This window comes from Numida meleagris, chromosome 2 (assembly GCF_002078875.1).
Source record: "Numida meleagris isolate 19003 breed g44 Domestic line chromosome 2, NumMel1.0, whole genome shotgun sequence".
Lineage (NCBI taxonomy): Eukaryota > Metazoa > Chordata > Aves > Galliformes > Numididae > Numida > Numida meleagris.
In genome coordinates, this window is record NC_034410.1 from 48,229,217 (window position 1) to 48,244,238 (window position 15,022).

Sequence of the window (15,022 nt, forward strand, 5' to 3'; positions counted from 1 at the left end):
GATATCATCTCCTACTAGATTACAAGTGCACAATCAGAATAAAAGTCAGAAAGACTTTGATAAAAAGACGAATTTCCAAAAGGCATGCGCATGTCCATCTATCACACCCAAACATTAGACAGGTAGCCTCCATGATATTCAACGAACTTTTTATTTAGGGCAGCTTGTTTTCCTTATCTACGAAGTGTTGCTAAGTGACAGCAATGAAATGAGTAAAATCTTCAGTGAACATTAACCAGTGATAAGTCAACGTGCTGGTGAGTCAGTATAAACTACAAACTTCCCATACTCCCCACTCCATTTACAGTCACATGTTTGAACTAATTTATTTACAAGTTAACTCTTCCTACTCAACAGCATACATTGTCTTCAGAATACAAAGAATAATAATTAAAAAAACTGGTCTCTAATAAGTTTTTCCATTAATTCAACAGGGACTAGTTTTAAGTTCAGATTTCTTAAAAAATCTGAAATATTTAAAACAACAGTATTATTTAAAAGACAAGAATACTCTTAGTGAGTTGCATAACTTCATTTACAGTGAGTGAACCCACTCCAGTCTAGGAAAAACTTATGATCTCTCCATCGCTTGTATCACATCAATAGGTAGAACAACTGCTTCACATGAAGAGAAGAAAACTTAAATAACTTAAAATACTCATTGCATTCCTATTTAGAACATTTTCTTACATAAATCATTTCAACCTATACCAACCATATCAGCTCTTCCAATCTCACTTAAGAAGGAAGAGAGGAACAAAAATAGGATATTAAGTACTGAGGATACTGCTAAGCAGGAATGACTCCTCCCAAGAAAAACCCCTACAAATTAAAATCACACATGAAAGTTGATCTCTCATTTCAAATAAGCCAGTATTTGTTCCTCACTCAATGCTTGGATTTTTGAAGCAGTTTTTTTTCTTGATACCTTAGACTAAGCATAGACATGTGCAGAGAAAACCAGTGCATCAAAGATTTTATCTGAATCACTGTGACAAATGCAGCACACAGCCAAATGAAACTAGGCACTCAGTTCACCTTTCATTAAATCAATCAGATTTCTATGACAAACTTTCCCCATATACATGACAGGAACAACAGATCAGGATCTACAGATGGAAGAACCCATCTGTAAATCAGTAATGCCTACACTGTAATATAATGACCTCTAACAAAAAGGTTTTTTTTAATATATACTTTCATATATTTATTTATACATTTATATGTCCATATATTTATATTACATACACATACAAGTAGTGGAGATAAATTAATATATTAGAAAGCAGTAGGGCATTGCATTTTCTATCCTTCAGTTCTTGAAACTTCCCCACATGGACCTATCATCAGTGCTATATAGCAATCACTTACACAAGCTCTAAGACACCATTTGGATTGCTACAGATGCACAACACAGTCATCCACATTTGCTCTGAAACAACTCTAGGTTAGTAAAAATTTTAACTCTTATTCTTATGTCCTTAGAATCACAGAATTGTAGGGGTTGGAAGGGACCTTTAGAGATCAAGTCCATCCCCCCCATCAAAGCAGGCTGCACAGGTAGGTGTTCAGGTGGGTCTTGAACATATCCAGAGAAGGAGACTCCACAACCTATGGCAGCCTACGCCAGTGCTCCATCACCCTCACTGTGAAGAAGTTCCTTCACACATTGGTATGGAACTTCCTGTGCTCCAGTTTATGGGCGTTTCCCCTTGTCCTGTCCCCACAGACCACTGAAAAGAGGTTGGCCATGTCCCTTTGACTCCCACACTTAAGATATTTATAAACATTAATAAGATCCCCTCTCAGTCTTCTTTTCTCAAGGCTGAATAGGCCCAGGTCACCCAGCCTTTCCTCATAGGGGAGATGCTTCAGGCCCTTTATCATCTTTGTGGCCCTCTGCTGGACTCTCTCCAGGATATCTGTCTTTTTTTTGTACCAGGGAGTCTAGAACTGGATACAGTACTCCAGGTGAGGCCTGACTAAGGCAGAGTAGAGGGGAAGGATCACCTCCCTTGACCTGCTGGCCACGCTCCTTTTAATGCCCTCCAGGATCCCATGGTCCTTCTTGGCCACCAGGGCACACTGCTGGTTCATGACCAACTGGTCATCCACCAGGACCCCTAGGTCCTTCTCCATAGGGCTCCTCTCCAGCAGAAAATGTCCCAACCTGTACTGATACATGCAGTTGTTCCTTCCCAGGTGCAAGACTCTACACTTGCTTTTGTTAAGCCCCATCTGGTTTCTTGCTGCCCAGCACTCCAGTCTGTCAAGGTCTTGCTGAATGGTAGCACAGCCTTCTGGTGTGTCAGCCACTCCTCCCAGCTCCGTATAATCGGCGTACTTGCTGAGAGTGGACACTACCCCTCATCAAGGTTGCCGATGAAGATATTGAACAAGACCAGACCCAGCACCGACCCCTGGGGAACACCGCTAGCCACAGGTCTCCAACTGGACTCTGCGCTGCCGGTCACCATCATAACGTAACATCTGAGAAAACTGAAACCTTAGTATTTGCACTCTTCCCAGAAGAGGAGCACAATATTACTGCAGCAATTCCAGCCTAGAAGGCCTGCCAGGGAACTCTGGGCTAGGCAGCTCTCTTACTGAAACAGGGTAACCCTCAGCTCTGTTCCTAAGCTACCTCTGCCCAACGCAGCAGCTGCTGTAAGGCAGGATCAGCAATAGCCAGCATTCCACCCACACAACTTGCGGTACCCATGGACTAGTAAAGAATACACCAATGCACCCAGCTACAGGGACTGGTGGCATTTCCTCTCTCCTAGCCCACAAGGAGCTCACCTCACAAGATACAGATGTGCATCCTTCCCCCAGCTCTTCTGAATGCCATGGCTGCCAGCAGGAGGGAGATCACACGTGCTGGCTGGGAGCTGGCAGATCACAACTGAATCACAGGATATCCTCAGCTAGGAGGGACCCGCAAGGATTACCAAGTCCAATTCCTGGCTCCACACAGGACCACCCAAAATTCAAACCCTATGTCTGAGATCAGTGTCCAAATGCCCCTTGAATTCCATCAGACTGGGGCTGTGATCACTGCCCTGAGGAGCCTGTTCCATGCCTACCACCCTGTGGTGAAGCACCTAATCCAAACCCCCCAACCTGACCTTCCCCTGACACAGCTCCATGCCGTTCCCTCGGGTCCTGCTCTTACCACCAGAGAGCAGAGCTCAGCGCTGCCCCTCCACTCCCTATGAGGAGCTGCAGCCGCCATGAGACCTCCCCTCAGCTCCTAACGTTAAGATGTTAAGGCAGCTCCTCCTTTCCAGGAAAACTGAGGACTAGAACAGTCGGTATGCTTTAAAAGCACATTTACTCTTCGGTAAATACGAATACAAAACCCTACATAAATGGGTTACATAGACATCCAAAGAGTCCCACCAATAATTCTACACAAAAGATAAGAATCTGTGGTATGGTTTACAGAAGTAAAGTGTCAGATACCAACTACACTGTGTACTTTGCAATACATTGTAAATTTAAAATCATTAGCATCCCACACTAATTCGAGTAGCCTTTTTAATAAGGCTAAAAGGCTTCTGTCAGAATTTCTACCTGCTGAGCATAAGCTAATCTTTGTATTTCCATTTAGGGCTCAACACATAATAGGCTAATTTTTGATACCTGTAATCTTTTAGTGATGTTAATAGTAACAGACAACATGTTCATAATGCTCCCCTGAAGTGTTTAAATGTTCCTACTACAAGCAGGGAACAGAAACAAAGGAGTTGTGCTCATATTTATAGGCTATCATCAGTACAGCCAGGAACAAAACCCTTCAACTAGATTCCAGTGTAGCTCCTTTTCAAGGTACTTTTTTTTGTTGTTCCTTTAAAAGGCTCTTATTTAACCACTGTGGAAGATTACCTGTTGCACAACAATGCTTACTGCACTCCCCCAAAAAGCAAATACACAAGAACTTAAAAGACAGGGCACACACAGCACTTACATTGTTATGACACCATTAAGCAAATCTAATAGATGCACAACCTATTTTAGAGGTTGGTAATTCTCTCTTGGAATCGAGTGCTATAATGAAGGATACAAAAACCTGGAAACACAAGCAATGTTCCAGTTTCTAGAAACAGCAGGTTTAACTTGCTCTTTCCTTAGACAACTCCTCATTCTGCAAACAAATTCAAATATAACATTAAAAAAATTCTGCACTGATTGCTCAGGACACGGCACATGCTGATCTCTGCAGATCACAATAAGCATTACCTTCCAAAGCAAAAGTATTTGAAGCTCTCAAATTACAGGATGAGAACATACATAATTCAAGAAGGTAAGAAACCTTAAAGTGCCTTCTTCCCTCTAAAATGCCAAAATATATTCAAACACTTTGTTAAAAAATACGTATCAGTTGTTTCATTTATTTGCATACCAGGAATAGAATTTACAGCCAGTCAAGATAGGAAGAATGATTTTCAAACACAGTCCACAGAAACCACTCACACAAACATGCAAGTCACACAGTACTCAGGAGAAAGCAAACATCGGATTTATATGAAGATGTTAAAATACTCAAAAGTATTTCAAAGGTCTTTCAGACAAACATTGGGATTCCAAGAGAATACTCATTTCTGTATTTACAGTAGTCCACCACTAAGTCTGTGACATTAAGAAGCCATCCTCCACAGTGTACAGAAAATGGCAGCTTATGCTGACCTACTGATTTTACAGAACAGAGATCCCAAGCAAACGAAAGTGACTGGTAGCATGATCAGTCCAAGACACACATGGTACTTCTCTACAGGACAGTTAGAAATTTATATGTTTGTATGTTTAAGTAAATAAAGGGTGATTTAGAACATATTCAAGCACTCCAGCGTATACGCTAGGCCACGTTCACTCATTGTACAAGGACAGAAGTGACCTGCCGAACTGCTCAGGACACTGTGTGCAGAAAAGCCTGGTTTTGTCCTACTGCTTCATACACGAGAAGCTAGATGATAGGCCAGAACTGGCCACAGTGGAGCCTACAGGCTTCACTAAAGGTGGAGACTGAGTTTACACACACGTAACAAGTTCATGGCCTTGTAGCAGAAGAAGAGGATCAGGTTTCTTATGCCAGATGAGGTAGTGCAGTAGCAGAGGGACCTTAAAACTTTTCAAACACAAGTCAGTGGGCTAACAGCGACTTCTGCACAACTCCTTCCTATAAGTTCTTCCAGCTTTGCTGAAATCATTTTTGCTTCCTCTCCTTTTAAAAGAATCAGTTTTCATTTTAACTTTACCATCAAAATGAATCATTCTGTTACAGTACTAGTATATTTTAAGCCTTCTTACACCATCAGCCTTATCTCTCCGCCTTGCCTTACATAAATAAAACTTAAGATGCAGACAGCTCAAACAAAATAACTAGCAACAGGAGTTCTAGTGGAGAATTGCACCTCACTTCTCTCTACAAAGTGATCACCTAACTCTACATGCGTTTTTCAGCACAACGTGCACCAATTTCAGTGAATTTCTGTTCAGATTAGATTTTTGCGAAAGACTTCTATCATATGGTAAATAAGAATTTTTCACACTGTGTTGCTTTCAAAAAACTAAAGACATGTAAAGGCAAATCAAGTTCTTTATCTCTCACTGTAATGACAGCACCCCATCCCTTTATTTCCTATCAAATCAATAGCCATCACTTCAGCTCCAGAAAACTACCAAGGAATTCGGTACCACCACCACCACCCGTCAGCCTGTATGTACCATTCGGCTCCAGAAAAAATGGCACGAACCATCCTGAAACCTAAGTCTTACAACCCTATGCTGAGCTAACCAAGAGCCAGTGATCTGGACCACTACCCCATGGCAGGAGCTAATGAACCAAGAAGCTACAGATGCTCCAAAACAGATTACACTGTATCTGTCTGGCTCTCTAGAATAATCAGTTTATGCCCAACTGCTTTTATCATCAATTTAAAAGATTTCACTCCCTCTCAACTCCTTTCCCCACCTTTACCTCTGTTTACACTTGAATTTCATAGCCCATATAGACAATTTTTTTTTTTTTTTTAAAAATCAGAGAACTATGCAGAGCATTCTTAATTAGGTAAGGAATGTAGTGTCATGTCTTCCAGGTTTATGTTAGTGGCAAACCCTCTACTGGAAGGTCTACAGAGTACTACCTTACTGTAGGCTAGAGCTATTACAGCTGAGACAGTATGAAGCCAGTAACAAAACACGGTGAAACCACTTCTGTCTATATGGCTTTTTCTATATATCATCTTAAGACATCTTGCTTGCTCTATATTCTCATAACTAGTAACTATACCACACACATGAAGGATACATGTTGTGTAGTAAGGAGCTGAGAAGTGAAGATGATCTGTGCAGACAAATGAGGAACTTAATCTTCTGTTTCTTAATTGTTGCTAATTTTGCAATTTCTGGCTCTAGATTTGTTTGCTTGCATAAATATATATAGCATTCTGATCATTTTTATTGGATCTTTAGATAATTTCTTCATTTTTCCCATATGATTTAAGTAGTAAACTAAACAAACAAATCTAATCAAGAACAAACTGCTATTAAGTCATAAAAGGCTAAGAAGGAAAGAAATAATTATAGTTAGCACCTTTTTGTGGGATCACAGTGACCTGGTATCTGGTATCCGTGTCAATGAAGCAAAGTTTTCCTCCACAGGGCTCAATTCATTTGCATCCTATATAACTCTAGAAGTTTGTAGAAATTACTATCAATCAAAATACCATGTTTTCTATTTGTGATGACACAGCGAGCACCTACATACAATGAATGGATGCGTTTGCTATTCATTTCTGGAAGCAACTACTCTTACCAATACCAAACAAGTAACAGTAAAGCAACTTCTTTGGACAACTTTTTAAATATGTTAGTCATTTCATTTCAGATAAATGAAAGTCACAACTGAATACTACACAAGATCTCTGCTTATTTCAAGATTTCTGCTTTCACTTAAGTACTGACAAGTGTTTCCATGCCAAGTCAGCCTGTGTGTACAAAGGAAAAAAACTCATCATAATGCACGCTTCAAGCAAATTATCATCCCCTTCTTTAATAGGCTGAATGAGAGCAGCTCAAATACTAGAAGAATCTACTTTAAAGCCAAACTTCTTCTCTCATTTTATGAGCACACTGCCATAACTCCATCTTCCTTTTGGCAAAATGATGAGCAAACAGCACCTGGTACCACAGTATAATTCAATGGCTAAAAGGACCAAATGAGGGATTTAGGGACTTGCTAGCATAAACAATACTTTGCTGGAGAAAACTCCTTAAAACAGATTTATGTTATTTTCACTTTAAAAAAGTAAAACATTACTTTTACACAGCAAAAACTATCTTCACTCCAGGTTTAACAATTACACAGGATACCAAGACCTCAGACAAAAGGAATGTATGGTAAACCTCAACTTTCTTACATAACCGTACTTCAAAGGCAAATCACAGCATAACAGTGTGCCCTTGAAAGGGGCATATAGAAAGAACATCATGTTCACACTATGAATGAAGAGGCACATGGAAATTGACAGATTCCTTGAATTTTACTCTTTTTTACAACAAATGTACATGGATTTTTTTCAAGCCCATGCAAGAAAAAGGTGCTCTAATACATTTCCAAATCACGTATAAAATGCTTTGTTGCATAGGTAAGTACTAGACAAGTTTAACCTGTAAGTTAAACAACAGGAATAGCTGTATGCTTCAGACAACTACAATCTAACCAGAACAATACCTGTGTAAGAATGCATAAGAATCTAATTACCTGTAACCAACAGCAGAGTCCACAATGTCAGAGCTCATTTTCAAGTTACACATCTATGTACACATCGGCTTTACACTATGTTTGTATTACTATAGTAATAGTTTCTGAGGAAGTCAGGTGATGAAGACACCTATGATCAAGTAATCTGTCAAAATACCTAACTCTGTATGCATTTCTTGGTAACACTATTGAGAGAATGATGGAAACAACTGAAAGGAGTCTTCTCGGGGAAAAAACAACAACAAACCAACAACACAACAACACAAAACACAAACACCACAAGTTTAATTGCTGATATTACAGGCTATATGATCTCTCATTTTTAAATTTGCTAAGTTCAGACTGAATGACTTTCATTTGAAGGCTGCATTATAACTTTGCTTTTCTATAATTCATTCATCATATCCAATCTACAACTTATCCAGTTCACATCCATTTGTTCTTGTGCCAACAATGTCTTTTAGATTAAATAGTTATTTTTCCTCCTTATTTTTCACTTTCTGACGTTCTCTTGGAATACAATCACGTGTAATACAGTGGTTCAGTGAGTACTTCAAATACCCTTAGCAAACATAATCAAAAGAGAAGTCTCAGACTGTCAGCATACTGTCCTCTGCAGACAAACTGACAAGAATCAGTGAACTTACTAGCAGAAAACCAATCTAGCAGAAAACCAACCTACCAAAACAAAGCTTATTTTTTCATCAGTTCCCCATTTCAGTTCACCAAAGAACTGCTTCTCCTTTGCAGCAGTGGAAAGGTGGCAGAGAGAAAAAGGGTAGAATACTCACGTACTCACTGTAGTCACTGAAAGCATTTATCTGACTGTAGCTCAAAACTGACTTCATTAGCCTACCTAGCCTCTTCTAAGTCATCCTCCTTCTCTAAAACAGAATGTCCAAGGACTATCGCTTCCATTTCTGGAAGTGACAGAGAGAATCTGAATCCATTTTTATAAAAGTTGGATCAGAATGTTTATACACTGATTAACATATTAATACATTATTAATACATTATAGAAAAACATTTGTTGCCCCCTTTCCTCCAAATCACTCCACTTTTGTGGCTTATCCTGCATCATACGCAGTCTTTTTTGACCTTCCAGAGGTCTTCCAATGTTAATTCTTAAGCATATGTTATTATTATTCATTCCTATTACATGACTTCATCATGCATCCCATTTCCATCATCCCAGTGCTCACTATTATCCAATCATTGCATGGCATCCCAATCTTCCTTTGTACCAGTGACTCCCCAAGTTTGGTAATCACTGTTAGATTTGACTGTGTACGTGCTGCCAGAGCCGCTCACAACGCCCCAAGTCAGTCTTGAGAAACACCACTTGCAAGCATCTCTCAGATCAGCAGTTCCTCTTCTGACACAAATCTGTTGCTGCTTTATCTTCTCTATACTGATCCTTACCTGAGTTCTAGCTCTTGTACTAGTTCTCCAGCACCTCTAACTTCAAAAAAGATTTATTTTGTTGTACTGTGAGATGCATTATCAAATTCAAGGCAGATTAGAACTACTATATTTCTTTTACAGAGAAATTAAATCACTCATTAATTCTTATAAAAGATGCAGGTCATTCAGGCATGATCTATCTTTAGTGAATCCACAGAGGCCTCACTCTACTTATTTTCATATTGTTAATTAAATTCTTTCCTTCACAAATTCTCTAGAGCCTTGCATGCTACTGATGAAGCTCATTAGGCTGTGGCTGTGCATCTCCCTGCCTCCAGTTCTTTTAGGATGCATTCTATGTATTTCAGTAACAAATCTGTTTAGTCAGAGGTAGAATACATTTAGAACTCTTGTTCTTAGGGCTCCAGTTTCATGGATGAGTTGTTCCTAAAATTCTGAAACATGCTATCTGAATTCTTTAATCAAGCCAATGGAACTTATGTCTTTGCCTCCCCATCCCATCTTTATTTTCACACTTGATATCATTACTTTCACTGAAAAAGACACAAAGGATTTGTTTCAAGATAATCTGCATATGATTCAAAGAAATAAGCCTCCCTTTCTGCTTACAAACTTCCCTCATCCAGTTCTTTTTATATTTATGCATCTGAAGACTGCTGCAGTTGGCTTTCCCTTACAAAGTCAGGCTGTTTATGGCTGTAAAAAAAGTATTTATTGATATTCCTGCAGCTCTTACCCAATGACACTGCTACTCCTTCTCCCTCCCCAACTATCTTCCTCTGCAAATTATCTAATTAATTTCTCAAGATAGAAAAAAAGAAAACTGGTTTGAAGGTCTTCCCATCCCTTTTTTTGACAACACTTGAAAAAAAAAAAACACTTTTAAAACCATATTACTGTCAACAAGGTAAAATTCAATGTTATTTACAGTTTTTCATTTGCTGTTGGATCCAACCTGCATAATATTGCAAGTAGTACAAACTCAGATGTAATGAAAGCCACATCCACTTTTGTCTCCATCCTACCTTGCTTCTAACTGGCCAACAACAAGGTTGTGGGCACCTTTATAGGTGTTCTTCCTAAGACACTCAATGGACATTCACCTCTCAGCAGTCTTTGGCAAGAAAGCAACTTGCTAAATATTGCAAACCTTGCAACCCAAGGTGATCTAATTACATCTAGAAACTGATCCTGCGAATATCCACATGTAATGCATCCTTTCTTCTCAAGGCATCCAGGATCTGTTCACAAAACCATGCAGATCTCTCAGAAAGATGGATTTAAGAACACATACAATGAATGACCGCTCTTAAGCTTTAGCCTCTGTGGTATGGCGATTTGTTTTACTTGTTAACATCCTGAGCTTAATTTCCTGAAGTATTAACAAATATTAACTCTTTGGTACCTTGTACAAATGTGATGTTCACATCAGGCCAAATTCTCAGATAATGACTACAGCATAAAATAACGTTTACAGAATTTTGGTAAAGACAGAGAGCTCCATGGAAAAGACTGGTCTGCCCTTTCTTGCTTTCTGAAGAACTTCTAGAAATGCTGAAGCACACTGCTGTAGCAGCACTCCCTTAACTGGATTGCTTCAGTTCTCCACAACCAAAGTACACTGGACCACTTCAAAAACACCTTTCGAGAAACACAAATAAGAAGTTCTAGTGAGTAGCCAGCCCCACTGAGACACTGAAATGGGATCTTTCAGGCTTAGATAAGGAAAGAAAAGAAAGGAGGAGGAAATTGAACAAAAAATAATTAATATATATTTAAAAATATATTAAAATTAACATTAGCATTCCTTAATGTAAGTTAGAAGCTCAAGATGCTAAACTTGGGTTTGGTCATTATAATTATGCTGACTGCCACTCCATAAACTATCTGCTTAAAGAAAGGCTGTTAGTCCTGCAGACTCACTGCAGGTCGAGCCCAACGTTACAGCTATCTGCTGCGATAATAACACAGCAGTGATGTTTGGAGACGAGCTAGGTAACAAAATCTGATTTCTAGGGTTTTCCTTCACCTTAGGAATGGAAAGTCCAAGCATTCAAAGTTACCTTGGAGCTTCACAACGTTTAAAAAACAAACTAGCAACCATGTGATGAGAAGTTATTCATCATTTGAAAACTATTTGCTTTCCTGACCACAGCACTGCCTTCCGAAGCAGAGAACACAATTTACACAGATTTCTAGAGACTGCTCAGTCACAGAACGTGCAATGACTCCAGAAGTTTAAATGCCAGATGTATTTCTTGATGTAAGACTTGAAAAAAAGAGTTTGAATACCTGTCATTTTATTAGATCAAATGCAAATCTGTATACACAGTCTCAAAAAAAAATCCTTCCTCCAACAGCCCCGCCAAGATTAAGTTAGGGAGCAAAGGAGGAAAAGCAACGAGAGCACAAAATACCTACGAAACACAGGACGCAGAGGGCCTTGGGGACGCCCCGAGCGCTGGCGGTGCATGGCTGTAGGGCGGCCCCGTTCGCTCCAGGCAGCCCCGCGCGGCCCCGCTCCTACCCGCCCCCGGGCACCCCACAGCCCGCACAGGCGGGGGCTCGCAGGAAGGGGCTCGCAGCCGGACCCCAACCCGCAGCAGGCAGCGCCAAGCCCGGAACCAAGGGCACGCTCCCGGGGCCCAGCACCCGCCCCCCTCACCTGGCAGCCCTTCTTGTGGTGGAAGCCCACCACCACGATGTGCAGCACCGGGCCCCGCGGGGGGGCGACCGGCGGCGCACCCCGCTTCTCCATGGAGCCCGGCGATGGCCGCTCCGGAGGATACCGCCCAGGCCGAGCTCTCGCTCCGCCTCCCAGTGCTGAAGGCCGGAGGGACGGACCCCAGCCGACTGCGCTTCCGCAGCGCCCGGCGGGGGGAGGCGGGGCAGAGCCGCCCTCTTCCCCTTCGCCCTGCCCCCCGCCGTGTTCTGTCCCCGCCTGCCCGCCCCTCCCGACCTCCCCTCCCGACCTCCTCCGCCCTCCTCCGCCTTCCGTGCCCGGTGGTAGGCGCTGAGCAGGAGTGGGCGCTGCTGGTCCCTGGAGTGCGGCCTCGGAAGCCCCCGTGGCTGTCTCGTCGAGGAGACTCCCAGGGAAAAGTGCTTGGTTTTATTAAAATTTAAGGATATTTTATTAAAATTTCGAAGTACCTCTCGAAGCCGGGGCAGCCCGCCCCCCTCGCAGCTGGGGCTGCTCCCGGCAGAGACGGCGAGCAGCTCCTCTCTTAACTTCTCAGAGCCCCGTGACAGTGCGGAGAGCTGCATCCTCGGCCTGCCTCGTCTCGGCTGGAGGCCGTGCAGACTCATGGCAGGCCGAGTTGGAGTCCGATCTGCTGCTAATCCACACAGGTCAGGCTGGTTGCAGAAAGTCAATCAGCAAAATCAAGTTTGTGCTGCTTCTGCTTGCGCTGTTCTGCTGTTAAACGTTTATTATAATATCCCAAGAGAGATGGTTCAATGGCTTATCTGAGAGTGAGTGCAAATTTAGCATGAGAGGCAAAAATGAACAATCTTTATCTGCCTGCCCCCAGATCACGCTCCCTCATTAACCTTGGTGATTCGGTTCTGTTTGTTTAAAACAACAGCACTTGCCAGAGATTGCGCTCATCATCACTAAGATCCTCTGTGGAAATCAGAGGAAGATGGTCTTTTTGGAAAGAACTATAAAAGAATAGTGCTCAGAGAAAATCTCATTGCTAACACAATACTCAGAGGCTCAAATTATAACAATAAAGCATGTAATTATGTATTGTTCCTCAGCTTCAACAGAAGTTCCATTATATGTACTTTAGGGAGCGAAAGATAAGCTACAAGGAACAATCCAGTACTGGCAAGTGAATGATTTCTTACTGGTTTTATTCTGCAACTTAACTTTCATGATATTTAGTGTAATTTAAAAAAAAAAAAAGGCAAAATAAAAACCCTATCCATTATCTCTTGCAGAAATGAGATAAACCAATACAAGACTAATGGGAGTACTTAGAGCTCATCCTCAGTTCATTAAGGAAAGGGCAGACTGGCACTGCTCTCACAGCTACGGGTTTTGCATTCCAGAGGCATCTCCATGATACTGCTGAATAATGGTGGCTTATTGCTTCTCTGAATAGATGACTAGATTTTTTCCACTGCTTGAAATTTTTTTAAGGCAATAAAAATGTTAAATGTTGGACTGAACAACATCAGCTTGTTCCAGGAAAACTGATTGACAGCATCCTTTTTCACAGCTCACATGGTTGTGTTTATGAAAAAGGAAGGAAGGGTAGAGCTGCAATCAAACAGAAGCTCTTAGAAAAGTCTCAGTAGAAAATTTCCTACTGGAATTTTCTTTCTCAATGTATATCTAACAATAGAAACTCAGCCATATACCAGAGCTGCTCCAAAAGTAATGCCTCCTGTTTTATTATGTTGGCCTGTGACGTCAGAGGCAGATGGTGGTATGGCAGTAGGGGTTGAACTTTCCTGCCAGTATTCCACTGCATTTTGTTGCAGTGGGACAGATGGCAAAGAGGGGCAGTCTAAGCAAATGCCATCTGACATGGAAGTGCATCTGAAACAAAGGTGTGGAACTGAATTCTTCCATGCGGGAAAAATGGCACCCATTGGCGGCTGGGGCTAGTTCAGCCTGGAGAAGAGAAGACTCTGGGGAGATCTGATAGCAGCCTTTCAATATCTAAAAGGGGGCTATAAGAAAGAAGGGGACAGACTCTTTATCAGGGCCTGTTTTGATAAGACAAGGGGAAATGGTTTCAAACTAAAAGAGGGGAGATTTAGACTGGATATAAGGAAGATTTTTTTTTACAGTAAGGGTAGTGAAGTACTGGAACAGGTTGGCCAGAGAGGTGGTAGATGCACCATCTCTGGAGGCATTCAAGATCAGGCTGGACAGGACTCTTGAGCAACCTGAGCTAGCTGTAGGTGTCCCTGTTCATTGCAGGGGAGTTGGACTAGTTAACCCTTAAGGGTTCCTTCCAACTCAAACAATTCTATGATTCTGTGATACTGTCAGCACAGTAAGGCAGTGGATGGTCCATTTCAACAGTGGCAACAGTGTCGGATCGCTTCCACTGGTGCAGATTTTGTTGAGCACAGCATGCAGGCTCTTGTTCTTGGCTGGTGAAAATGCGCAGCTCACGGTGGTGACTATGTTGAAAAATAATGTTTTGTAGCTGAGAAATTGCTCTGTCAAGCAGTGTTATTGCACTCCTCCATGGAGGCATTACTTTTGGAGCGACCTCTGTAATTTCTCACTGATTGCAGTCTCACTTCTTGTCTGGAGGCTTTTTTTCTTTTCCTTTACTAGAGGCTCTTATCCAAAATCTGAGAAAAGCTGAATTTGATGTGGCAGTGCTCATGGCACTGTTTGGGATTACAGTGTCTTGGAAATGCCTGTGAAAGAAACAGGGAAGATAAATGACAAGAAGAGTAATGATCAGAGATTTAATGAGTGTCTCACAGGATTAAAAACTGGAGGACATTTTAGAAAGACAGAAACCTCAGATGCAGATGTCAAAATCTGGAAAAATACCCATTAGTTTAAGAAATAACAAAAGTAAAATAAATAAGCTTAATGCTTAATAAGGCCCAAGTGCTCCCTTTGTGAAATACGGACCGCGGTGACCAGACACGAGGAACTGTGTGCACTATTTTGGGGCGACTGCCTAGCACAAGAATCGGCGCTACCGCGCGGGTAGCATGGCGAAGAGCACAGCCTTGTAGAATATCGCTCACTTTCCCGAAGAACAAAGTTGTGGCCAGCCCGCTGAAGCCGGAGCCCACGGGAAGAGGGGGCCTGCAAACGAGGGCTCTGCCGGCCGCTACTCAGGGCTGCGGCCC

The 15,022-nt window shown here is 41.7% G+C and overlaps 1 protein-coding gene across 1 annotated transcript in view; it reads right to left on the minus strand.

Annotated features, from left to right (window-relative positions):
- Nucleotides 1-12,068, minus strand: part of AVL9 (AVL9 cell migration associated) — a 38,926-nt gene extending 26,858 nt beyond the window's left edge. The window contains exon 1 of the mRNA XM_021385970.1: nucleotides 11,856-12,068. Within this exon, the coding sequence (XP_021241645.1) occupies nucleotides 11,856-11,948 (93 nt within the window). The 5' untranslated portion in view covers nucleotides 11,949-12,068. The remainder of the gene's footprint in view (nucleotides 1-11,855) is intronic.